Source organism: Ciona intestinalis, chromosome 3 (assembly GCF_000224145.3).
Source record: "Ciona intestinalis chromosome 3, KH, whole genome shotgun sequence".
NCBI lineage: Eukaryota > Metazoa > Chordata > Ascidiacea > Phlebobranchia > Cionidae > Ciona > Ciona intestinalis.
This window is the reverse complement of record NC_020168.2, coordinates 4,190,518-4,215,069: the sequence shown is the minus strand read 5'-3', so window position 1 is coordinate 4,215,069 and position 24,552 is coordinate 4,190,518. Positions and strand designations below refer to the sequence as shown.

General features: G+C 34.3%; 4 protein-coding genes across 7 annotated transcripts in view; 2 read left to right on the top strand and 2 right to left on the bottom strand.

The window, feature by feature from the left end:
• Positions 1–428: 428 nt before the first annotated feature.
• On the bottom strand, positions 429–5,278 carry LOC100179544 (MMS19 nucleotide excision repair protein homolog). 3 transcript variants are annotated; one of them, XM_002128621.5, is made up of 7 exons: positions 5,092–5,278; positions 2,537–4,846; positions 2,131–2,352; positions 1,677–1,844; positions 1,286–1,396; positions 1,133–1,228; positions 429–949 (listed from the first exon to the last, which is right to left on the bottom strand). In XM_002128621.5, exons 1-7 carry the CDS (start codon positions 5,098–5,100, stop codon positions 785–787), a joined length of 3,081 nt encoding a protein of 1,026 aa, XP_002128657.1. In that variant the 5' UTR covers positions 5,101–5,278; the 3' UTR covers positions 429–784. The 3 variants fall into 3 exon arrangements, with proteins under 3 accessions (XP_002128657.1, XP_018666798.1, XP_026689740.1); XM_018811253.2 differs by lacking the exon at positions 5,092–5,278 and adding an exon at positions 4,998–5,073; XM_026833939.1 differs by lacking the exon at positions 5,092–5,278 and adding an exon at positions 4,910–4,993.
• Positions 5,279–7,757: 2,479 nt separating this feature from the next.
• zf(c2h2)-1 (zinc finger protein) lies at positions 7,758–16,584 on the top strand. Of its 2 annotated transcripts, none has more exon segments than NM_001078387.1 (17): positions 7,758–7,909; positions 8,381–8,517; positions 8,811–9,003; positions 9,455–9,633; positions 10,432–10,588; positions 11,172–11,317; positions 11,562–11,632; positions 11,889–12,006; positions 12,588–12,724; positions 13,056–13,172; positions 13,725–13,870; positions 14,111–14,231; positions 14,899–15,118; positions 15,359–15,449; positions 15,629–15,729; positions 16,011–16,097; positions 16,360–16,584. In NM_001078387.1, coding segments are annotated over 17 exon segments (2,253 nt in total). In that variant the 5' UTR covers positions 7,758–7,794; the 3' UTR covers positions 16,477–16,584.
• A 1,263-nt stretch (positions 16,585–17,847) lies between these two features.
• On the top strand, positions 17,848–21,374 carry LOC100187432 (39S ribosomal protein L11, mitochondrial-like). Its single transcript, XM_002128992.5, has 3 exons — positions 17,848–18,284; positions 18,582–18,817; positions 20,025–21,374. Exons 1-2 carry the CDS (start codon positions 17,922–17,924, stop codon positions 18,807–18,809), a joined length of 591 nt encoding a protein of 196 aa, XP_002129028.1. The 5' UTR covers positions 17,848–17,921; the 3' UTR covers positions 18,810–18,817; positions 20,025–21,374.
• A 1,628-nt stretch (positions 21,375–23,002) lies between these two features.
• LOC113474143 overlaps positions 23,003–24,552 on the bottom strand; it is a 5,874-nt gene continuing 4,324 nt past the window's right edge. Inside the window, exons 4-5 of the mRNA XM_026833949.1 lie at positions 24,435–24,484; positions 23,003–23,523 (exon numbers count right to left, since the gene is read on the bottom strand). Coding sequence (XP_026689750.1) covers positions 23,440–23,523; positions 24,435–24,484 — 134 coding nt within the window. The 3' untranslated portion in view covers positions 23,003–23,439. The remainder of the gene's footprint in view (positions 23,524–24,434; positions 24,485–24,552) is intronic.

Here is a 24,552-nt window from a genome sequence, read left to right as displayed (position 1 = left end):
AAATACCTTTTTCGGCGAATGCATTTAAAGTTCTGGATTTAATACTCATGGTATAACACATCTCAATTTTATTATAAGCAGCACTATTAGCTTAGTGGTTAGTAGAGCATGCTTTATCCATGAGATACCAGAGTTAAAGTGGCCGCCAGTATTGGTGTGTCTAGTTAAGACACGTAACAGTGTTTCCTCTAACCTAATGGTCACTATAAGACTAACTAACTACTTACCCAAAGTATGTAATATATACAATATTATGTGAAACTGTCTATAAACCCTTGTGTTCCAGTCTGGCGTACTAAAATACGTAACTGTCTTTTGTATGAACTGTTTGTACATAAAGAACAATCAAACAAGTGTTTTTACTTTCGAGGCCAAATACTGCTCTTACTGTGCGTAATTAAACCTATGTTTCATATACTAACACCATGTTCCTATTGTGAGATATTTATTCTCTTGAATTGTGATGTGAATACACGATTATTGTCATAAAATTTGAATGAATTTTGAAACATCCGAATGCGAAACATTTCAGTGTAATGCGAGTTATGAAAAATTTTGAGACATCCGAATGCGAAAAATTTCAGTATAATGCGAGTTATGAAAAAAATCAATAAAGAATGGACATGTACTTATTTAAGAGAGAAATATACAAGAAATTTTGGGCAGTTTGTAAAAAGCACTCTGCTCAACCCCCAGACCAATACTTGTAATATGGCACCTTATATTTGCAGCATAGTTAACCATAACAGACCCTTCTTCCTAATAAAGTAGACAAAGCTCAAAATCAAGTTCCGACGAGAAACCATTCAGAACGAGCTTTTGAAGCTTCCGTTCGGACATCACGTTTTCGATCGTCCAATACTGACACCAAGTGACGAACGATGTCATTTTTGAAAGGCAAGATGACGATTGGCGGAAGTAATGTTACAACTCCAATACATTGAACTGCCTGTTGCAAAAGACATTACATTACAGATTATAAAAACTGCTGTTGTCACATATATGTAACATTAATCTAAAACTGCAAGAAAATTCTTATTTTTTTTTATTTTTAGTAAAAACAATTAATGGAAAAGCCGCTTTAGATTAATATCAAAGGTTAATTTATTCAAACTATATTTTTTTCAGTTACCTTTACTCTAACATCTATATCCTGTTTAAATTTGCTTAACCTCAGAAAATGTTTCATCAAGTTTTCCAGGTGTGCTGTCATGGCTTCGGTGGTATCCTGTTATCATATAGAGTTACACTTTGTGCTCACTGTCGAGCATGTTTTTGTACTTACCTGTATGAAGCAGAACAAAGTGGAAAGCACAGACTTTAAGAGTTGAGTATTGTCCGTGTGCAAAGCTTGTGTGAGCAAGGGAAGCAACTCCGTGAAATGTTGCATTAACACCTGCGTTAACATATAAAAATAGATATAAAATATAAAAAGAGTGCATATTTTAAAAAAATGAAAACAAAATGGTAAAAAACTTTTAATTGTCCCCAAAAAATCTACAAAATAAACTAATTTCGATATTTATATATGAAAAAAAATTTTTTTTGGTAAAATTAAATACATTTAAAAATACAATTAATTAATTAATGTATATACATACATTAGATACATATAATAACATTTTTTTTAAATTAATAATTTTCATTTTTTAAAAATATTTTAACAACTAATAAACCTGCTTGGGTAGATGTCCTATTAAGTGTGAGAGAGCGGTAAGAATGTTCGTTTGTTGCGTTTTGTTCTCGGAAGTTTTAAAAGAGGAGACAATCTCCGGGATAATAAGGAGGAAGAATCGTTGTTTGTGCATCAAGCGGATGGTGGAGTGGGAGGATGGCGAGAGGACCTGGGAGTAATTGATGAAAAAATTCTTGATACAGAATAGAAATGGTGTAGAAAAAGAGTTTCTCTAAAGAGTGGTTTAACAATTTTTTTGTAGTTTTGGGTCACTTTTTTCCTGGTCCTTTTTAGTCTTTTTTTTCTAACTTGTCTCTTTTTTCTGTTTTATTGCAGCAACTAGTAATGCCCAAAAAAATCAAGAATATAATGTTTTTTTACTCAAGCCTTACATTGCAGCAATACCACAGGTATCACAACAACTATTAATACCAAAAAATGAGATAATTTTTTACCTCATTTGACTCCCTTAGAATAATATCAAACCCCGCTGCAGCAACCTCTCCTACTGAATCATCTCCCATCCAGTAGAGAAGATTTTTGATAAAGATCAAAGAGTCCGGATGGTTGGATAACACCAGAGCTTTGCATATCCATATCAGAAGAGTAAGAATCATCATTTTTTCTTCTTCTGATTTTAAACTCCAATTTGGGTCAGTGTCAAAATGGGATTTTAACTAAAAAAATGTTTCTTTACTAATTACAATTTAGAAATATTTTAATTTTAAAAATGATTTCAAAATCATTGTAGATATTTAATGCTGCAAATTTGAACTTAAAGTTTGAACTTTGAATTTTCGAAATACGACATATATATTAATATGTATATATATATATATATATTTATATAATACAATATACCTTTTCTAGTATTGGGATTGATGGTTTCTTGTACTTATTCACCAGACCTGACAAAGCTTTAGCTGCAAATACATAACTTGGTTGGTCAGTACAATGCAAGCAGGTATTTAGCAACTTTGTCTCCAACTCAGCCAGTTCAGGTATTTCAATATTTGGATGGAGGGCACATATAGTGGCGGGAAGAAAGCATAAAGTTCTTGTTTGTAATGGAGAAGCTTTGGGGTGAAACGGGGTAAAATGAACATCTGATTTGATATCAAGCGAGCTCAGTTTACTATTGTTATACAAAGACGCGATTAATTGAATGACAAGATCAGTTGATTTTCCAGGTTTTAGTTTCTGACACACATTCCGAATAACAATAGCCGCAGACTTTAGAATTGGCAGTGATGCACATTCTTTAGAAACGTCCTCAAATATGTGACAATTCGCGCAACACTGCTCTGGAACCGAAAGCTCCAGTGTTACCTCAATACACCGTTTCAGTAGCGGCAACACCAAGTTTAATGCCATGTACTCAATCTCAGTGTTTCCTACCCAACTACTGCTGGTCATTTTCTGCAGAGATTCAAGGCAAGCATGCAGCAATGGCTCGCTTGTTTCATCTACTTGAGTATTCACTATGCGTTCCATAATAAAACCCAGAACCAATTTCAAGACATCAAAATGTGTGCACACGGAAGCAAGGACATCGAAGCATGAGTCATCTCCTTCTTCCATCCTCCTCATCACACAAGGGATCAGATGAGACTTCGCAACATCCGGATGTTGGGAGGAGAGGTAACCAGCAACTGATAAAACTTCCCCTCGAAGATGAGACTCTGGTTTCAATTTGATCATCTTCAACAACAGGGATGCTATCTCCGTTAATTCAACATTTGATAGGATTTCAAGTTTTAATAAAGAAGCAAAGCCAGCCACAGCAATACATTTTAGTTGTTCTTCAATTTCACTTTTTAAAGCAAGTTCATTTAAAATTGTAAAAAATTCTTCTTTCTTTTTCAAAACTGGGTGATTTTCAAAATTAAACTGTCCACAAACTGCTGTTAGTTTAACAAGGTTATCAAGGGCAGATTGTTGAACGCTTTGTCCAGCCAGTGTTGTTGAAGCACTTTTCGATTGCGCGTTTTGCAACAAAATTGGCAAAACTGTGGTCACGATTTGAGAACAAGCTTTTTTGGAAGATTTTGCGCATGCAAGTACAACATGGCCTGCCATCCATTTTGATCTGTCATCACTTTGTGCCTGCAATCTTGGCACGCAATCTTCTAATACATCATCCAAAAAGGATTTCAAATCAGTGGCTTTTTCACTCTTTTGATCAACTGGCCAGCTTGACAAGTTTGATAGAAGTGAAGTCAAAAAAGTGAGACAACATTTTTCGATCTGCTCAGATGAAGACTGGTTTATCTCACGTTTTACATCAGACCAAAGCGAACTTAGATATTTTTCAAGCTCTTGTTTTCCGTAACAGCCAAGACAAGCAGTAAGAGTTTCTAACGAATCTATTTTTGCACTTTCAACGTCAGATTCCAATTTTTCAAGCATTAACGGGATACAGTACTGGGCAAATTGCTTGGTAGAAGCAAGAACACCACGTAGGGAAGATACTAGGTCAAGGTTAGTAATAGTGGATTTCTTTCCAGCGGCTGCAGGGTTAAAATCTATAGGAAAATAGCAAGAAGAGACATCAAACAATTCCTCAACCAGGTCAAAAAGTGGGAAACTGCTTTCAATTAGGTTCTTAGTCAGTTGAAAAATGGTGAGGAGATTTCTTGGGTCTTGTTCACCATCAATTACTTGGATATATTGGTACAAAAAGTCTCTGCCCATTGTAATTACATCTTTGGTGTGAATGTCTAAGAGAGTTCCAAGAATTTGGAATATTTTTAATCGGTCATGTTGCATGCATGTTTGAATGTGCACTTCTTTAAACACTGACGTTATTATGCTACATGCATTTTCGCCGGTTAAATTGTCAGCAGAACTGAGTTGTAACAGCAAACTTAACGCTACAGGTTGCAGGGTGTAATGATCTTCTAGCCTGCTGCATAAAAACTGAACTAGAGATTCAAGTTCACCCTGATTTAGGCAGTCCTTTGGCAATTTATGGATGACATTTGATAATAAAGTGCAGGCATCTATTCTTATTTTAGTATCCTTGTTCGTTAGGTGTGGCCCCAATGCTGTAACAAGGTCACCGATCGTCTGTTCTCTATTTTCAATTTGTTGAGCACATTTTAGTATTTTGTGATCATCATTCTTGTCACGCAACCAGAGTTGAATCATTTCTTCCATCTCAAACTTGACCTGTAAGAAAATTTGTTTTATTTTTTACCTTTCAGTTTGATACTGAAGCAATAGGTAAGTTACTTTCAATGTATAGAAATAAGGAAGGTACAAAGTCGCAGCCAAAACCCCCTCACTGTTTTTAAGAAATCGTATATGATAATTCACCTACTTGTAACCATACACCAGTAGCTGTAAGCTCTTCTATATATAAATCAAACAGTCTGTTATATCTTGAAAAATCATTAAAAAAAGTAAAGTATTACCTTTTCCATTTTAATTTCTTGACGATGTTATTTATTTAATGTACAGCGTGCAAAATCGCAATACAGAATGAAATGAAGCGTGACGCAATGTGCGAATGGTTATGCTCAGAGTCCGTATACTCTGGTTATGCTGTTGTTTTAAGAGGATTGTGTAATGTTTTAGTTGGTTAGGAAGAATTTGTGATTTGATCAACACAACAATTCCTAACGGATGTATTTTCGTGATGTAAATCGATTTAGGTTTATTTTTACCTGGAGATGTGGTCAACACTGTTTTTTTTTATAGAAATCTTAAACTTTATTGTTTTTGATTCCCCACTATTAATTTCTGGCAGCGTTCAAATCCGAGGTTACGTTCATTTTTCGTTCAGCCATTGAAAGCTGTTCTGCACATTGATTTTGCAGGTTAGATAATTGTTGATATTTTACTAATCTAAATTACCCGTGTGACGACCGTGACCTGTGTATAGCCAACCCACAATATATTCTGTAATGCACATAAGCTTTACTTTGGTTGTCCAAATTTCATACGTACATTTTCCATTTTCAGACATTAAATAAAATACGTTAAAATAGATGATTTATAGTATTCGAATTTGTTTAAAAAACTATGCTAAGATGACTTTAAATTCTGCTTCTAAACTTCATGTAAAAGCCCGCACAGCAGAATATCCTTTATCGGCATGTAAGAGGTTTTGCGTGTCAGATGATAAAGTGGATTGGAAGGTTGAATTTAAAGAATATTCTCCAGTGAGCTACACAGCCCCAAGCGTGGAAAGAAACCCGCCATGGGCTGATGTGGACGTCACAAAAACTTCGAAAACTCTTAAATATAATGAAATAGATGGAAAAGTAAATCGGAAAAGTTACACTGGGGTGTATAAAGTCTCTGGGAATTTACCCATTAATCCTATGGGGCGGACTGGGGTAGTCTGTCGGGGGCTACTTGGAAAGTGGGGTCCAAATCATGCTGCTGATCCAATTGTGACCCGCTGGAAAAGGGACGGTCAAAAAAGGCTGATTCAGCATAAAAAGACTCAGAAGCCAATTCTTCAGTTTGTTGCCATCCAAAGAAAGGATAACAAACAATGGGCAATTCCTGGGGGAATGGTGGACGCAGATGAGAAAGTTTCAGTTACTTTAAAAAGGGAGTTCAGTGAAGAAACATTAAACAGTTTAGACGCGAATGCTGAAGAAAAACGGAAAATTTATGACCAAATAAAAAAACTATTCAAGCATGGGACTGTGGTATACAAGGGGTATGTAGATGACCCTAGGAACACAGACAATGCTTGGATGGAGACCGTAGCTGTGAATTTTCACGACGACAATGGTGAAAGTGTGGGTCGATTACCGCTAAGTGCAGGTGATGATGCAGGGGCTGTGGCATGGATAGACGTGGGCAGGGAACTAACTCTGTATGCGTCACATGAGGAACTAATAAAGAAAACCTCTGAAATCCATTCAGCACATTGGTGAATGGTGGATTTCTGTATTGGCCTTTTTGAAGTAGACTATGAACATTGTTAGAAGACTGGTGAACCTAAACCAGCATTAGTTGTATGCACTGTATATTATTTTCTGTAATAGTGGAAACTGTAAGCTAGCTACCTTACAACATAGCTTTATATTTGTTTCTTTGAATACGATAGTGAAGATCAAATTTTCAAACTTTAAAAGAAGTAAATTAGCAGAGAAACATGTAAACTATGTACTATTTTTGTTGTGTTAACCACACTCAATATAAAAGCTATATGATATGATTCTTTCCAATATACTGCTCACCATCAGAATAAAATGTTTTTTTTTTTGTTTGGCAGATAAATTAGGAGTTAAACTTTAATGTCAACAGATAGGGACGCACTTATAACTTATTCCTTATGTTTTATTAAAATATAAAATTCTTCAATTCTCAATCGAGCTGTTTGTTGTAACTTTTTATAGAAAACAATAAGTGCATATAAATATTGTATTATTAGACTATTAGTAACACTTTGATGTTCTGTAGGCATGTAGATTATGTTACAGTACAAGTACACCATTAAAAGGCGAGTGGATACAACTGTAAACAATTGATCATATTGACACAGTGGTACAAACGAAAAGCGCCTTTTATTCTGTTAGATTTTTTACACTGTGTCTTAGCCATGCCCTATAATTGTTATATCAAATATAATTCTTTGTTTTTGACATTAATTATTTCACATTCCATGCTCAATTGTCATAGGGTATATCTGGTGTAATTCTTCATAAGTGGATTTTTTTGTGTTTTTATTAAATGCTAAGCAGATAAATATGTAAACCCATATATATATATATATATATATATATATGTTGTTATTTTGTTGACCACTCTTCAACTATATGCAAAACTGCTATTAATGGGTTAAACAATTGCTGTTTAAACAATTTTCAATGAAAACTAAGTTTTGGATATTTTGCGAATTTATTGTTCTCTAAATACCATTTTTTCTATCACTAAATGTTTTAGAAAGTTATAGGATTTTACCAAAAAAATATTCCCTATATTTTTTTACCTTCTCTTATGGCAGTTCATTTTTACAATTTTTTTTTTAATTCGAAAATCCAAACCAACCATACTCTTACTAAAGTGCTCAAAATAAGCGCTTAATTCTCACTAATTAGTTTTGTGTCTTGCACTTTCCAGGTATTGTTATTTGTTAGAAATATCATAACTCTTCTATGGAGTTTGTGAAGAGTAGTAAAACTGAGGTAATGTCAGATCCTGTATTACAAGATCCACACATTATGATACATGGACAAAATGATAAGAAAAAAATGGATGAATTCTCACAAAGTACTATTAGTAATTTTTTTTTTGGTTTTATTTTTAATTCTTTATGGGTGAGGTCAAAGAATTGGGAATTAGGCCAGATTTGGCCCATTACCCCAGTCCCCGGAAAGCCCATTTAAGTCTTTCATGCAACCGGTGCCGCTATATCTAATGTCGGACCTCCGTTTGGGATACATATTATTTTTTAATTAGTTAGTCCTAGGATTTTTATATGTCTGAATATGGTTTTCAGGCAATTTTTTTATAGGGGCGTTTATGTTCAGTTTATCAGGATATAAGGATGTTTTAGATTTGTAGATTGTAGTATCTCAAGAAGAAGTTTATGCCCTAATAATATTTTAAAATAGGCTTTTAAATTGCTACATAACCTATACAAAATTAAGCAGATCATTTCATAATAATGACACGCAGGCATTTTTCTACATTTGTAACTCCCATACACACAACTACAAACTGTTATTTTCACACTGATAGATTCTGTAGCTAATGATGACTTAACAGAGGAGCCACCATCCAGTGTGTCTTCCAGCCTTCCCATGTATCTACTAACAACAGAGGGTAGTGATGGTTGCACACAACGTTATATCGTCAGTGACCCATTTAAAGATTCGGTGAGTAAATAAATGTGACCATTGGAGCCTAACATGGGTATGCAATTTATGCATAAACACTTTGAAAAAAATCAGAGTACCTACCACCTATATTTCACAAACATGTCTTAAAATAAACACTGTTCCAATAGCGATATTGAAGTGATCAGTCTGTTTCCCAAATAAAAGCTAAAAATGTGACAACCAGCAAATAATTTTATTAAAGTTCTGCATAGAAAAAAATGTCTATGCTTTAAACAGCACAAACTTTATATGGGTACCTTGACTGTTCAAATTATTTTGCCTTTTTATAGGAAATTGGTGATTCTTCAAATTTGTTCAAAGACAGTGAAATAACTGCTGGTACTTCATCCAACTTCACATCAAGCCTTGGTTACCCACTTTCATATTACACCTCTACCACCCCACCTAGTGATAATTCACAAATATTATCCATAATTAACAACGAGAACGAAGACAATGGAACAAGCAACGCTGTTACACAAGGTTTGAGAAATTGTTTTATTATGACAATTCTTTATACATTATTCTTTGAAAATTGAATGTTTTTGTTTTTTTTGTTTTCAATTTTTTTTAATGTCGATTTTTTTATAAATTATATGTAATTATATATTAATATATATAATGTATATTAAATTATATATATATATATATATATATTTATTTTATTTTTTTAAATCACGATTTTTAAGGATATAAAACATTAACACCTCTTCGAAGTGAAGTGTGTGCATGGTGTTTGATATTTTTAACCACCGTTTATATACTAGCTCAAAGGTCATAACAAGACCATGAAATTAGCCTCTACCTTTGTCACTGTTATAGCTTTTAACCTTAATGACTCTGTATTGTTTGCTTATAAGTTATATTTTGACATCACAATGTTCATATTCATTTATTTATTTTATGACATCACAATGTTCATTACTCTTTACAGTGACCTCATCAGATTTATCGGAAGAAATGATCCGTAGCTTCGTTGTGGGTGGGGGGAATCCCCAGCATACCCAGACAGACGCCGCGGGGTCAAGTGAGGTCATTGACCCCACCCAAGTTGTCACAGCAATTATCACTGATGATGAAACTAATGTTGCGACCCCGACCGAAAAACAAGTTGTGAGTGTTGTGGTTTACATATTGTTTGAGTAGCCCAATGAATCTTGGCCTTAAAACAGTAGTGCTGACTTGGTTAAAAGGGTTTTTGCAGTGTCGGACATGTAGTGTTCCTTTGTTAAGGTAATTAAGGTGCAACAACTACTTAAGGATAATTGCTACAAGTCATCAGTCGCTAATAGATCTGAGTTGTTATTTATTTACATTGAGCACGAAGCCTAAGCACAAATTTCCAATTCTATTCTGTGTGGGTGAGGTCCTGCGGTGTGGCATGTTATGGGTCTTAAGATATAGGACAGGATTGTCCCATTACCCCAACACCTGGATAAATATCCAATAGCCTTTGTTGCTGTTTATGTAGTTGACAATTTACTCAATCCATAAGTGACCATAGAATTTAAGGAACAACATTTGGTTGTTGTAATTGCCATTGCCATTAAGTATCTTGCCTAAGAAAACAACTGCCCACCCTGATAGGCTTGATAGCAGTGTCAACCTGTATATGTTGTATCCTCTTAACTAGAGGCAGGCTACTTTGAAAACAGTGCCAGCAGATAAAAGCACTATTGTAGTCAAAAGATTTCATGAATCACAAAAAAAAAGTTAAAAAAAAACAAAATAATATTTTCTCCTTTATTTTAGCTGTGCCTTTTTTTATTTTTAAATAAAAAAATTTCTTCTTAAATTTCTCTAAATTTGTTTTGACTCTGCCATTTTGTATTTTTTATTCTCGCTACACCACTTGGATATAAAGGTACTTTTTTTCCATAATAAACAACCGGAACTTTCATATCTACACAGATAATCGTGACTGAAGGAGCGGAAGGTGAAGATATGGTCGTGGAGGATGACGATTATTTCCAAGATGCAGGAATGGCTGGATATGAAAATGGAGAGTTTATGGTCACGTTGCTTCCTAATAAAGAAGATATGAATGTATATGATGCATCTTATACAGGTGGCTGTGGTGGTACTGTTATTTTTTACCATGTATGAATTTTATAAAAGCTTTATTCTATGTGGGTGAGGACACGTGAGGTTATTTAGTGTTGCACGCTTTAAAGCTGTAATTTAGGCAAGAGTTCGCGCATTTTCCCAACACCCAAAATTCGACAACCTATTGGCGACCATTAGGTTGGAGTAGTTAATGCATGTTTAACAGTTCAATAACTCAAAACAGACATACATTTATTTCTACTGTACATTTGAACATTGAACTTGGTATTGTTTGGTTATGATTTATGAATGATGCAAAAACCTAATCACTGAATTATGATGTAACCCTTCAATTGGAGATTGCTGAATAATATGTTACAAAACTTGTGTTGGCATTTTTTTCACAGCCATCTTTAAACGCACAATTAAAGCATAGTATCTTCATATTCTCATGTTGATATATATTTTTCTAAAATATTTAAACATATTTATTTCAATTTCACCCCTAAAAATTAATGTTCTTATTTTTAATCATTTTAACCAATTCTTTGAACAAAACAGTAAAAATATTTTTTAACAAAAAATAACGTAATTTCTCCCACTAGGTGGGGTGACAACAAACGAACCTCCGTTAGACCTTCAGTTCGAAGTTGCGGCCGAAATCACTAATTTAGAAGGCCAACTTCTTCGTCGAGAAATTGTTACTCAAACCACCACTTGGAGGAAACCAAGAGCAACGAGAAAGCAAAAAGTTAGATTTTTATGTTATGTAATACTCTTTCAATATTATTAAATATAATTTTTATGTAAGATTAAAATATATATATTTTTTTAAATAAAATACTTTTTTAAGAATATTTTTTTTTAATTTTTTCAAAAATAAAATATTTTTATTCTGAAGTCATTTAAATTAGAATTATTTTCATTCTGTTTCGTCAAATATTTATTGCATAATAATATATATATATATTACATTCACTTGTTATTTTCTTCAGCAATCCTCATACAAAGGTGAAGGTTCTCTAGTGAATAATTCTACCAATAATAAGCAATTTAAATGCGACAGGTGAGCCTATTTCTATAAGGGTACCGGCCTCTTTCCTAATCTATCCTATGCAATAAAACACTTTTCTTTCTGAAAAATTATAACTAACGAATGCAATCTAAATAGTAAAAAAAGTTGTTTTTTTAATTTCAAAATTTGATTTTTTCAAAGAAATTAAATATTAATTTTTTTTTTTAAATTAAAAAATTTTTTGGGAAAAAAAATAAAAAATTAAGTTCTTTTTAAAAATTAAAATTTTAATTTTTTTATTCCTTAGGTGTAGCTTGAAGTTCCAACAAAAAGACATGCTGGATATCCATGTTAAATGCCACACAGTGTTGGATAAAGTTTACAAATGTTTCCACTGTGGTGAAACACACAAGCATTGGGTTAAGGTAAGCGAAAAAGAATATTCTAAAATACCTGGAATACCTTTTCCCTGTGATCTCTTGTTTTAATGGACATGAAAAAAACATAATACTGTGGGGTAAGGTAGGAGACATTTAGCACATAATATCTAAGCATCCTGATCGTTTCTTAAACAATTAACAACCGTCTATGGGAGTCGTGAGAATACGGATTTCTAATTTTTTTAATGTTTTTTGTTTCTACCTAATGGGACATGAAATTAGAATGAATTGGTGTCTCATCTTCCCCCACCCAATTATACTGCAAATCATACCATTTTAGCAAAAAGTTTGTTTTATTATTTATTTTGATACCCTAACGGTATCTTCAATTTGTGTTATTTTACCACAGTACTCAGCAAAGCGCTTCTGAAATGCTTTAGAGCGCAATGCCCACACTTACAAACCCTATACTTAGTTTACTAGGAAAGCTTGTATAGTCATAGCCTGTATTTATAAAAAGATGTTCTTCGTTTAATACCAAATGGGACAAGAAAATAGTATGAACAGGTGTCCCGTCTTCCCCCACCCTACTATATGTTGTGTTAACTGCCATACTTACTATTCAGATGTACCACCATCTTTTCAGTCATGGTATAGAGAAGCCACACAAATGTCCAGTGTGTTCTTTCTCATGTATAAGCAAAAGTGACTTAATAGCTCATGAGTTCGTTCATAGCAAAACTAAGAATTGGACATGTCCCAAGTAAGTGGCGCGCATAAATATGATTGTTTATGTTACTTTGTTGAATTAAGATAGTTTTAAATAACATGGGTGCATGCAGTAGGTTCATTATTATTGGAGTAATGGACCAACTCTGGCCTAATCTCAGTTCCCATTACATGCTAGTTGTAGGTCCTCACCAATTTAAAATAGAAAAGTGTTGGTTTCCTAACATTCGTACAACTTTGTAACTATAGTAGACCTGCGTCATACCGAATCTAAATTTGATTACCAAATAATTCGTGATATTAATGTTATATAGTCCGAAACTGATAAAAAGCTGGCAAATTTAAACATAGAAATCTTGTATTAGATGTAAGCGAAGTTTTAAGCATCGGCGAAACATGGTCGCGCATGAACGAACTTGTCCTGGGGTCGATGAATCGGGGAAAATGAATCCAACGAAGAATGAGGAGAAATTTGTTTGTAGGTGGGTTGGTGGTTTCGTTATTTTATTTGAGGTAGTGTAGGGTACATGTTAACTCCAACAATTACTATTTTACTGACTGTCTAGTGCCACCGTCTGACTTTTGCATGGTTCTGTTAGCATCGCCATTTTAGTGTATCTGTTTAAGATTTAGTTATTATGTGTTCAGCTATTAACAATGTTCTATTTGAATAAGCGACTGAACATAACTGTTTTTTAATCTCTCTCTGTGTATCTCTTCGGCTCTATCTGGTTGCGAGCTAAACCCTAGCTCCTACAGTACATGCATGACATGTAAAAGGGTTTACAATGTTTTAACACACATATTTTTGTTTTTTAGTTCATACTATTTTTTTTATATTTAATTTAAACTAGGTTTAACATGTTGTTTACAGTGTTAGTTTTTTTACAAACAGGCAGAGCTAAAGTTTGTTTCAACCACATCTATCAAATAGATGGCTCGTGTTTCGGTGTATTTTAACATTGTCACTCAGGATTTTATTAAAAAATAAAAAGCATGATATTTTATGTTAATTCCATGTTTTTATTTTTTAGTGTTTGTTCGAAGCAGTTAAGCAATAAAAGAAATCTTGAAAAACATTTTGAAATTCATCTTGACGTGAAACCTTTTGTTTGTGACTTGTGTGGTCATTCTACAAGACTCAAGGAGTCGCTAATAATGCACAAGAGATTACACACAGGTAGGAAAAGTATTTTTTTATGAATATATACATTTTATTCGTCTGTTTAAATGCAAAAGCATAAAATAATTTTTAAACTTATATTATCTATGATGGCGAATATTTTTCGAAAAATACTAATAAATGTCTCATATACTAAGAAATGTAAAAATAAATGGAATATTGCATATTTCATAAATAATGAATTACCCGTTAAGTTCTACATACTTTTATCTGTGAAAATTTCCCAAATTACAACAGGAGAAAAACCCTTCAAGTGCGACATATGTAATTATGCAACTCCTGATAAATCTTCATTAAGACGACATAAACGAAGACACTCAAATGAGAAGCCTTATAAATGTTCCTATTGTGGTTATAAGTAAGTTATCTTTAAATTAACTGGAATTGTTTAACATTAAAGGCTGTGTATAAATGCCTTTAGTCATTTGATTTAGTTGCTTCACCTACTTCAGTAGTTTACAAAAACATTATGGTCACATAAGTTAATTCACCTACAAAGTAACATATATGGTAACTCTTAAGCTGGCACAAGGTGAATGAAACACCTGTGTTATAACGACTGACATTTTCCTACCATGCGGGGATAAGGTAAGTTACTTTCATTCAATTGGGTCATAACTACAGAAATAAAATACATTCTATTGTCTATTCACATGAGAGCTAACTCTGTCTCCATTTCGGTTGGTCTCCGTTGTAAAACATGAGAGCGCACAATGGTTTTAGCTGTTTATTTTTAAAAACTACACTAACTATTCCAGTTTTTTAGGCCAGTTTAGTTATTTGGTAGGCTAACGCTTACAGTTTAGCGCTTGTTTAGAAAATTTAATGATTTAATAAATTTAATTAAAAACGTTTAAAAATAGGTTTGTTAGAAATATATATAATAGTTATTTTTCCCTATAAAGTCAAAAAACAAAAAAAAACTACATAGAACGCCCTGGGTTCCATTGACTACAATAGTAAATGGGAACGACTCGCGTAAAAAAGAGAGTGTATTATTTTGTAACCATATCAATTTCCAACAGATGTATCCAGAAACATTGCCTCGAAAACCATATTCGTCGAAAACACACAGGTGAACAGTTTGTTTGTGGGTTGTGCCATTTCTCAACTCACGATCGATATGGGTTAAACCAGCATTTCAAACAACATCAGAATGGTGGGGTTACCAGTGAGATTACCCAGTCATCCGCCATTGTTAATATTTCAACTGATTGTGTTGTGAATTCCGCACCTAAAGAACAGGTAGTGTACTCTGGGGGTGTATGTGTTTTAGTATGCTAGAAGGTGTATGTTAAAAGTAGCTGTTATATAAATTAAATTTTATTATGTCGCCAAAATACTTAAAAAAAGGTTATACAACCCTGTAGTAAAATACATATCTAATGTGTGTCAAGTTTTTGGCAATTCGACCAAATCTCTTTAATTCAAAATAATTTTTTTATACTGAACTATACGGAACTTTGACCTGTGTATGTAAACTAGGAATCAACAAAAACAGACACCAACATGAACTTAAATATGGAGAATGTTGTTCTTCAAATCCAACCAACGCAGGAAAACAACAAATCTGAAAGTAAGTTTTCTTAAAAATCCTAGTATTACAAAACTTTTTTTTAAATATATATACCCTACATAAAAAGAACACTTTTTAAAGACAAATTTAAAAAGCATTTTGTTTGTTTTAGCTATACATTATTTTGTTGTTTCCTGGAATTTAATATTACTTGATTCAAAAAATCTACTTTTTGATAGCTTGGGCAACAGCAAGCAGTGCAATGTCGGGCAGTGATGTTCTTACTTCAAATAAAAATCTTGAATCTCAAGAAATTAATGTTGAAGCTATTGCTGTTAATGTAAGTTTTACATTGTGGAGACTCTAGTTGGATCTTGTAACTGTTTTTACCAGTTTTGTAATTTTTGGTGAGACTGTGTCAGTGCTTTTGTGTCCAGTTGTTATTATTTTAAATATGAGGTTTATGGAAAAGCAAATGTTATGTATTTAATCCTTTTCTATATAACTATAGTTTCAATACAACACACATTATTGTCCCCTCCTTTAAAAATCCCTTTTTTTCATAATACCTGTCAAATTCTATTAAACATATTCCCACTTACATGTTATCCATTCTAACAGGCTGAACAGCATATGATTCAACTAACTGGACCTGAAGGAACTTTATTACAACAAATACAACAACCTGGGGACCTTGTATTTATTAGGGTGGGTACATTTTCATATATACTTGGTAGCTAGATGAGAGGCAATAATGTTACTTAGTAGCTTAATATTAGGCATTAATATTCATGTTTATGATGAGGCTGAGGCCTATTTCAAAAACGTGGTGCTAAATGTATTAAAAGTTATGGTTACCTGATTTGGGTATCGCAAATATCTTAAAGATTATTTATTTTTATTATATCCTTCATACATTGTATTTATTCTTTTTATTAAATCCTTAAATATTTATATTTTTTATTCCCAGGAAAATGGTGAAATTTTGATCAAGAAACCCGACGGTACTATTTTATTAATCCAACAACAAATGGATGAGAAAGACAACATGGAAGAGGTTTCACAGACACCTGAAACAACCGCATAACATGTTCGTAACTTAATGTTGCCGCAATGCATTACCCACTGCCATTCTATCACTGTGTTAAGATAATATTGACCTACAATGAAATAAATTCGGAAAATTTGAAAAAAATGTTGTTTTTGTGAGTGCTTTTATAATATAAGGCTGGTTTCGATGTGTTGTTTTTAAAAATGTTGTTTTTGTGAGTGCTTTTATAATATAAGGCTGATTTTGATGTGTTGATTTTGAAACAGGTGATTAATATGTGCTTAATATGCCAGGTTTATATGTGGGTGTTGTAATTGGTATGATGTAAAATGACCAATTGCTGCCAGTGGTCAGTATGGTGTACATCAACACATATACTGTACTACACAGTGAGTTAAGTTCATGTATCAGAGCGGAAGCTCGGGAGTTGTTCATTGTAGCTTAAAAAATAGGATTATAGTATAACCTGGCAAAACTAAAACTAGAATATATACTGGTATTGTGATTGTAATTTAAGCAGTTTTGCTTTTATCGAAGATAAACATTAAGTAATAAAACCATATGTTCAGAATGTAATTTAAAATTTATTCTTTGAACGCCAAAATGTAACGATCTTCGTGAAACTGTGATGAATATTTTTTATCAAAAGGATCTGGCCACCGCCACGCATAAGGTTTGTGTAATCGTTTTTGTCCACGCCGTCCCCATTGTAGTTGATTATGACGTGGATGGCTACTGCAGGTAACGCTTAAACGTCCATCTGTCTTTCCAAGTCGACAGTCAGGGCACCGAAGATGGACAGCGAAATGACGTTTTAACCCAGCTACAGGGATAACTGTGTGACATGGATTCTGCACGAAGAAATTGTTCAAATTCTTAGTTGGTTCGAAGGTTGTTCTAGATTTCCATACGGCTCTTGAAACCGAAGTAAGTCCCCTTGACTCTTGGAATAATGATGATAACACCCTTAGAGCTAACATGTTTACATTTTACTAGAAAAAAAAGAAGGATAATTTAAATTTACTGATAATTTATACGATATTCTTCAAAACTGTTTCTCAACTGACCGGTGCACAAATTATAATGTTTTAACAAAATGCTAGTCGAAACAACTTATGTTTTAGAGGTTGTCTTAGTATAAAACTCACATTTCACAAGCTTTTTTTTAATGTTAAATATTAACGGAAGTACACAAAATGCAATTTATATTTTAACTCTGTTTCTTTTTAATTTAAAACATATATAAAAATTGTAAACTTTTTTGTCGAAACGACTGGTCATGTAAACATTCACACATGGGATTTTCCGTTTCTTCAAGAAATGTTTGAGAATTTTTTTCGATCGCTGTGTTCTTATGTGGCGTATCTTAATATTTTATTTGCAACAAGAATAATTTGTTTGTTTAAATTACCGCTTTCTTATTCACAGGTTTTAATAATAGACAATTTTACTTTTAAATCCGACACAAACAGTGAAACAAAATGTCTAAAGTAACTCGAGCATCAAAACAAGTCAAAAAAGTTTTTCACCCAAGCGTTATCCGGACAACTATGAAGGCAGGAGGAGCATCTACAGGTCCCCCAATTGGTCCAACCATTGGGCAACGTGGCCTGCCAATTGTAAAATTTGTGGAAGATTTTAATAACTTAACAAAAGACATAAAACCTGGGACTCCAATTCCGACACGAATTCACGTTGATGGAAAAAAGTTTACAATTCAACTGTTGGAGCCAGAGTCCTCATATTTAATAATGCAAGCAGCTGGGATTAGCAAAGGGTCGAGGTCTATGAAGGACTTCCCTGTTGGAAAAATCACTCACAAACATATTTATGAAATTGCAAAGGTGATATCTAGTTTGTGATAATAATTAATAATGTATCCATTTTTAGTTAGTTTTTCATATAACATTTTTGACATTTTCAGCACAATTTACCTTTTTCTGATTTGCTTAATTTTACCGTAGTAATTATTGCATAAAATTCAGTAAAAGCAAAAGACGTAAAATTGTAAAGCGAACAACTACTACCCAACCTATTGTGTATTCTCAAGAATAAATATAAAAAAGTAAAGTAACCTATATTTTGCCAAGCATTGCATTCTTTCTTAAAAAATTCCTAATAAATTGAAACAATACCCAAAGGTAAAACTTGAGCAAGAAAACGTTAAAATTCGCAACATGCCACTGAAGGAGATGTGTGAGTTGTTAGCGGAACAAGCGTATCGTCTTGGAGTGGATGTTGTAAGGAATATTGATCCGGAGGAATACGATGCTTTCCTCACCTCAAAAGAGGAAGAGGAGGCTGAGTTCCAGAGGAAGAAAGAAGAAGACGCTTTAGCGAAGAGGAAAAAAATGATCGGAAAGGAATAAATATTAATGTGAGTTCTTATGTAACTCACATATTTATTTATTAGGCCAATTTATATAACTCACAGTTACAGTTACTGTAAGTTGTTAGATACGAAAAAATTGCATTTGTTTCGCCTATGTTGTATGGTTTTTTAGTCTTGTTGGATTTGAATGTTCATTGTGAACATACCAAAGTTAAGTTCAGTTTGCGCGCTGTTGTATGTAAATGCTGTATTCTAAGACTTTCAAAACTACGTTTTATGTTTTACATCTGTGGACAGTGTCAAGCCAGGGTTTAGCTATAAAAGAGTTCAAGGAAAATCTCCTATTTTTTAATTTTGTTGGAACATTTTATACAAATAAACTGAAAAAAATGGACTCTTTAATTCATTGATATTTTATTGGTCATCACTGTTTATTGCCCATCACTGGAAACACTTTCTGCATACACCTCTTCCCGCAACCTTTTAGCGTTATTCTGTCTTGATTTTAAAATCCGTCTCCTCCGTGCCCAAGATGCAGCAAGTGCACAAAAAACTCCATCAACAAGTGTGAAAACAACCGGATGCAGGAACAGGAGAAACAACACTGAATATAAATACAACAAAGTGTCAGCATTGGGGAGCAACAACCTCTGGTTAATCGTATAAGCCACCCCTGCTATTCCTGCCAATGCACCAAGCAGTGCAACCCCATTAGCAAGTGAACCATCAGGTTCGACCACTCTTCCAAGAGGAGCTTGATCCTCTTCACCTTTATAATGATTAATCGCAGCTTCCAAAGTCAATCCTTCATCTCTACGAAGGCAGCAATCACCGGCATCAGCGAAGTCGTATCTCTGATGAACAATCGAATGATGCTCAGTACCGCCCTCTGGTGCTTGAACCCAAACAAACTTCCGATCATTCCACTGAGGCGCCATCTTATATACATTTTCCGCTCTCCTAGTGAGGTTGATCTCCGAGTTCGTCCTCGCTGACTTTGTCACAATTTCTTCATCAGACTCTTCCTCCGACAACGAATCATATCCCGCGCTTTTCTTGGATGCCCCGCTTGATTTAGACGCGCTAGACTTTATCACTTCAAATTCAACCTCAGACGTAGTGTCGTCACTACTACTCACAACCCTGGCTGACACTGTTGGAGCCAAATTCCTCTCGCTTTCTATAGATTCAGATGGTAGTATCTTCATCCCCCACAAACGATTAACTACATCTCTCATTTTTTTCGTTTCAGGTTTCGACTTTGCTGTGTTTTGTTCCGGATGCAATTCGTTCATCTCTTCCACAATGTCATCTTTGTATCCTCTTCGATCCGCCATCAATTTATCGTTAAACTCCATCGCAGCATCTGCCGGGTCCTGCAAGGATGTCCCAGCAAGATTCAGCTCTTCAACTTGAACCTCTTCTTCCTCCTCAATTTCCTCTGGTTGTCTGCTGTAACAGCAATCCACGTTGCTCGAGCAAACAGGGTTGTCCAACCTTGCTTTCAAGCTACAATCGCTCACCCCACATTGAGTTATATGTTTAATAGCTCGAATCTGTTGCTTGGTCAGCTTTAAACTGACCAAGCAATCATCAAACGCAGCAGTCGGTATCTGTACAACAGCGCCAGTTGCATATTCCAAGTCCCCTTCCCCCATAAGATGGGAAAAATCGTCTTTATCATCCACACGTGCCCATTTGTTTCCCCCAGCCGCTCCCCGAGTTAAAACCCTTAAGAAAAATCCAAATGTAGCGCCACCCAGCGCCGCTATAACGGCAGATTGCGCAACCTCGTTCGCGGTATACGCTGGTGCAGTGATCACTCCGCTGCGAACGTTTTCAATGATAGCAATATCGTATAGAAAGTAGTGACTTATACTGAGCGCGGATCCAACAGAGGCCCAATGGATGAGACATCGCTGCACGCAACTGAATGAAGAACCAAGTGGTCTGAAGCAAGATAAGAGTTATTGGTATCTACCTATGTAAACATGGCTACAATAAAATCTATTTTTTCTTTACTTATAAGAGAAATTGTGCAATTCATAGCCAATTAGTTACTCGGAGCTATTGTACAGATTCTATGTTAAAAAACAGAACGTAGTATTGTGGGTAAGACGGAGTTCTCAGATTGAAATCCTATATTTCTTTTTTCACTTGCTTTTTTGGGTCGTGAGTTTATGGTTATATAATTCTGTAAAATAGCTTCGTTTTCTACCAAACAAGACGATAAAAACGTGGGCCTGCCTGGGCTATATTGTACTATTACCTGTACCACGTAAACGCCCATGCATAGTTTTGTAGAAAAACTTTGGTTAGGTATTCCCTTGTACTTAAAGCACCGATGATATGAGCTCGTAGTTTGTAAGGTTTCATGTCGCCACGTAACCAAGCGCCTACCCTGCTTTTCCAGCATTTGTGATTGTCTAAACACATGACACGAATGCTCCTTAAAAACCTGTTAAAATGCTAGATTTTTAAGTCTGTCAGAAGGATATTGTTTTCTGTGAATGTATCTTATTGATTCTCGCTTGGCAGTCGTACGGACGTTGCCACCTATATATATAACTTTGTGGTTGATTAATAAAGGGGGTTGGAAAGAGTTGTTTTATTCTAGGACACATACGCGCCCAATGGTAGCTGGGTCAAGCCTCGAACCTATGTTTTCTCGATTGGACAAATGCGCTTCCACTGATGCGGCAAGTTTTTAGAAAAGAACTAGGTACCACAATATTTAAAAACGCACATTCGTGTAAAGAAAAAATCGTTGAATTTCAGGTCGTGATAAAAACGTGTCTCACTGTTTTTGTGACCGTTGGTATTTAAACTTATTTTATTATCCACAAGCTTTTCATTCGTTGTGATTACGTTAATAAAGCAAGGTAAACCACACCCTACTATATATATAATAATCATCGAATCGAAATGCTCCATCCAGAGTCGCCGTTCATAACTTTAATATAGAAAAGTTGCCTGTTTGTATATTTTCACAACTTTTATTTAGTGTTGATATTTATTTACTTAATCATCTATTTTATTTGTGCGTGGCTGTGTTATACAGCCTACTTAATACTTACCAGGGTGGACTATCCCCTTTCCTGTCCGTTAAAACCTCAAAGCTTTCAATTCCACCGAGGTAATGTGGTAGCGATAATATAAAGATGTCTTTATTTTGGCTACCGAACAGTTTTCGCCCTCTTTCTGTGCGTTGCGAGCTGACACACATCAACGAAAACGCGGGTGAAGATGTATATTTCCCTAATATGCGCAGAAATACGCGCGCACTAGTGCCACCAGCCGGGCTTTCTCCGGTCTCTAGAATAACCGCATAAAGGCGAAATCCTCCGGGTGGTCGAATAGGCATGAAAACTGGCTGTCGCTGTAAAATGTAATGCGGTTGTAAAGTTGATATGTTGCAGCATATTATAGAGTTATTTTGGGGTTACATTTTCTTAATTTCTTATACAGTATTGTGGGGTAAGATGGGATGCCGTTAGCACCTGAAACCCATATTTTCTAATCGTGCTTTAAACAATAAACAACACTCTTAGAATGGTGGGAATATGGTTAAATAGTTATGTAAATATTCTTGTTTTCTAGCACATGGTACAATAACAGATTTTTAAAACATGTACTGTCTTCCAACCAACCATACATTTTATAAATTACGAAAAAATCTTACCTCGCAATCTATTTTCTTGTCTTTTACCCATGCTATAAAAAGACTAATAACAAAGATCATACAAACGTCGAAAATGGTAAAAACTGTTACCAACTGCCCAGCTAGAGTCGTAAGTAATAATTCTTCTCTGTTAAATTTGATACGGGAAGTTATATTCCGAAAATCTAATGCCCGTGAAGCCATTTTTGTAAAAATAATAATTATCCACATTAAATTCTGACAAAATTGTGTTATTTTGACGTCATAATGTATAGGCTGGCGTCATAGTTGAATTCACCACAAACTGATTGTCAAAATTGAACGTTAGGTAACCAAACAGTTATTAAAAGTCGTTGGGTAATCATTAAGGATTAAGCGAAATCAAGGTTTGTGTGTAAATAACTGTGTTTCATCATAGATATCTAAATATGCTTAGATATCTATGGTTTCATACTATACTAAAAATGTATGAAACCGTAACAATGAGACGTAACGAGTATTTACCGTTTTAAATTACCTTTTTTGAACACCCAACTGCCTATATATGTTTGTACATACAAAAGTCTCTGTTGTAATGTTTGTTAAATGTATTTCTTAAAACGTTTAAAATATCTCGGGTATTTTGTTATACATTTTCATAAGCCGGTCATTTCATGCAATGCCTAAATTGGTAAAATCTTACCCGTTTGGCACCGTCCATAACTGGTAAAATGCGGTGACTTAAAATCGAAATTAATAATATAACAGTTTAACTTGGTATCGCAATATTAAATTGTACACAGTACAGCATTGTAACAATATAGTTGCACGATAACATGCACTTTATTTATTTTCATTATGAAATTTATTAGTGTCTTTTTTAAATTATGCTTTTATAGTTTAGCGTTAAAACTGTTCAGCATTCGTGTAGTAGTGAATGCCTCGTTAATATATTGCCTAGTGTCAAAATTGTACCACCGCAACCGTCCAGCAGTTTTTGTGCATCTGTAGCGCCCACTGACGGATGTTAAATAATCATTCTACCTTTCGCGCAAAGCTTTGTTTCTTTGGTATCCGAGTAACGTAACGAGACTGTACCGTGGTAACGGCCCTGGAATAAATTAAAGTTATTGACAGTTGTAGGTTGTGTAAATATGCTTCCAATTAGTTTAAAAGGCCAATCAACACAGAATGTTTTAATATAACTAATAAAAACGTTTTTTTATGTTATTCAATTCAATATTTGGTTTAATGACTAACGACATCAATTTTCTGCAAACACAGACGCGTTTATCCTTACGGTGCAATATTCCATCGCCCAAACACGTATATATTGCTTCGGTAAATAAATTAAACACTTTAATAAGATTGCGTTCGTGTGTGGCTATATTTATTAAGTTACATATTGTACAACTTACATACAATGTTGTAATATTGTAATGTTACATACCTAAACGACATATTATAGAGTAGGTCGAGGTAATATCGATACCGTAAGCACCTAATAACCCATATTTCATAATCGTGTTAAACAGTTAACAACGTTATTTTACAGCCGTGAGATTACGGTTACATTCCATAGTAGGGCGGGAAAAGACGGGACACCGTAAGCATTAATTACCTAATATCTTAATCGTGTTTTAAACAATTAACACCGGTTTATGAGAGTCGTGAGAATACGGTTTTATAATTCCTTGAACGTTTTTTTTTTACTACCAAATGCGACAAGAAAATAGAATAAAAAAGTGTCCCATATTCCCCCATCCTACTATAATTATTCTTTGTTTAGTACCCAATGTGACGATTAAAAACAACGTGGACTATGTTACCCCAACCTACTATATATGTCTACTAAAGCAAAGTGATTAATTTGCGGCGGTTAAAAATAGATCTTTTACCAAAATTTCCGATTTTACGATGTTTACATATGCTCTTTGGTAACCCGTTAGTAAGCACAATGTGTGTAAAACCGGATATAACGACTGTCGTTAAGTAAATGACATTCAAGTAACCACAACTCACCTTTGGTGCAAATTTGGGCAGAATTACTTCACGTTTATAATGGCGAAACCCTGTGTGTGAAATAAGAAGTATTTATGACTGTTTACTAATATAGTAGGGTGGGGGAAGATAGTACACG

What these genes read in the sequence shown, in the direction of transcription:
- LOC100179544 (XM_002128621.5), bottom strand. An exon ending in TAGGACATCTACCCAAGCAG is followed by an intron (nt 1,397 to 1,676) that starts GTTTATTAGTTG and finishes ATGTTAACGCAG; the next exon opens with GTGTTAATGCAACATTTCAC. An exon ending in ATATAGATGTTAGAGTAAAG is followed by an intron (nt 950 to 1,132) that starts GTAACTGAAAAA and finishes CTTTTGCAACAG; the next exon opens with GCAGTTCAATGTATTGGAGT.
- LOC100187432 (XM_002128992.5), top strand. Translation starts at nt 17,922, where the DNA reads ATGTCTAAAGTAACTCGAGCATCAAAACAAGTCAAAAAAGTTTTTCAC. An exon ending in ATATTTATGAAATTGCAAAG is followed by an intron (nt 18,285 to 18,581) that starts GTGATATCTAGT and finishes CAATACCCAAAG; the next exon opens with GTAAAACTTGAGCAAGAAAA.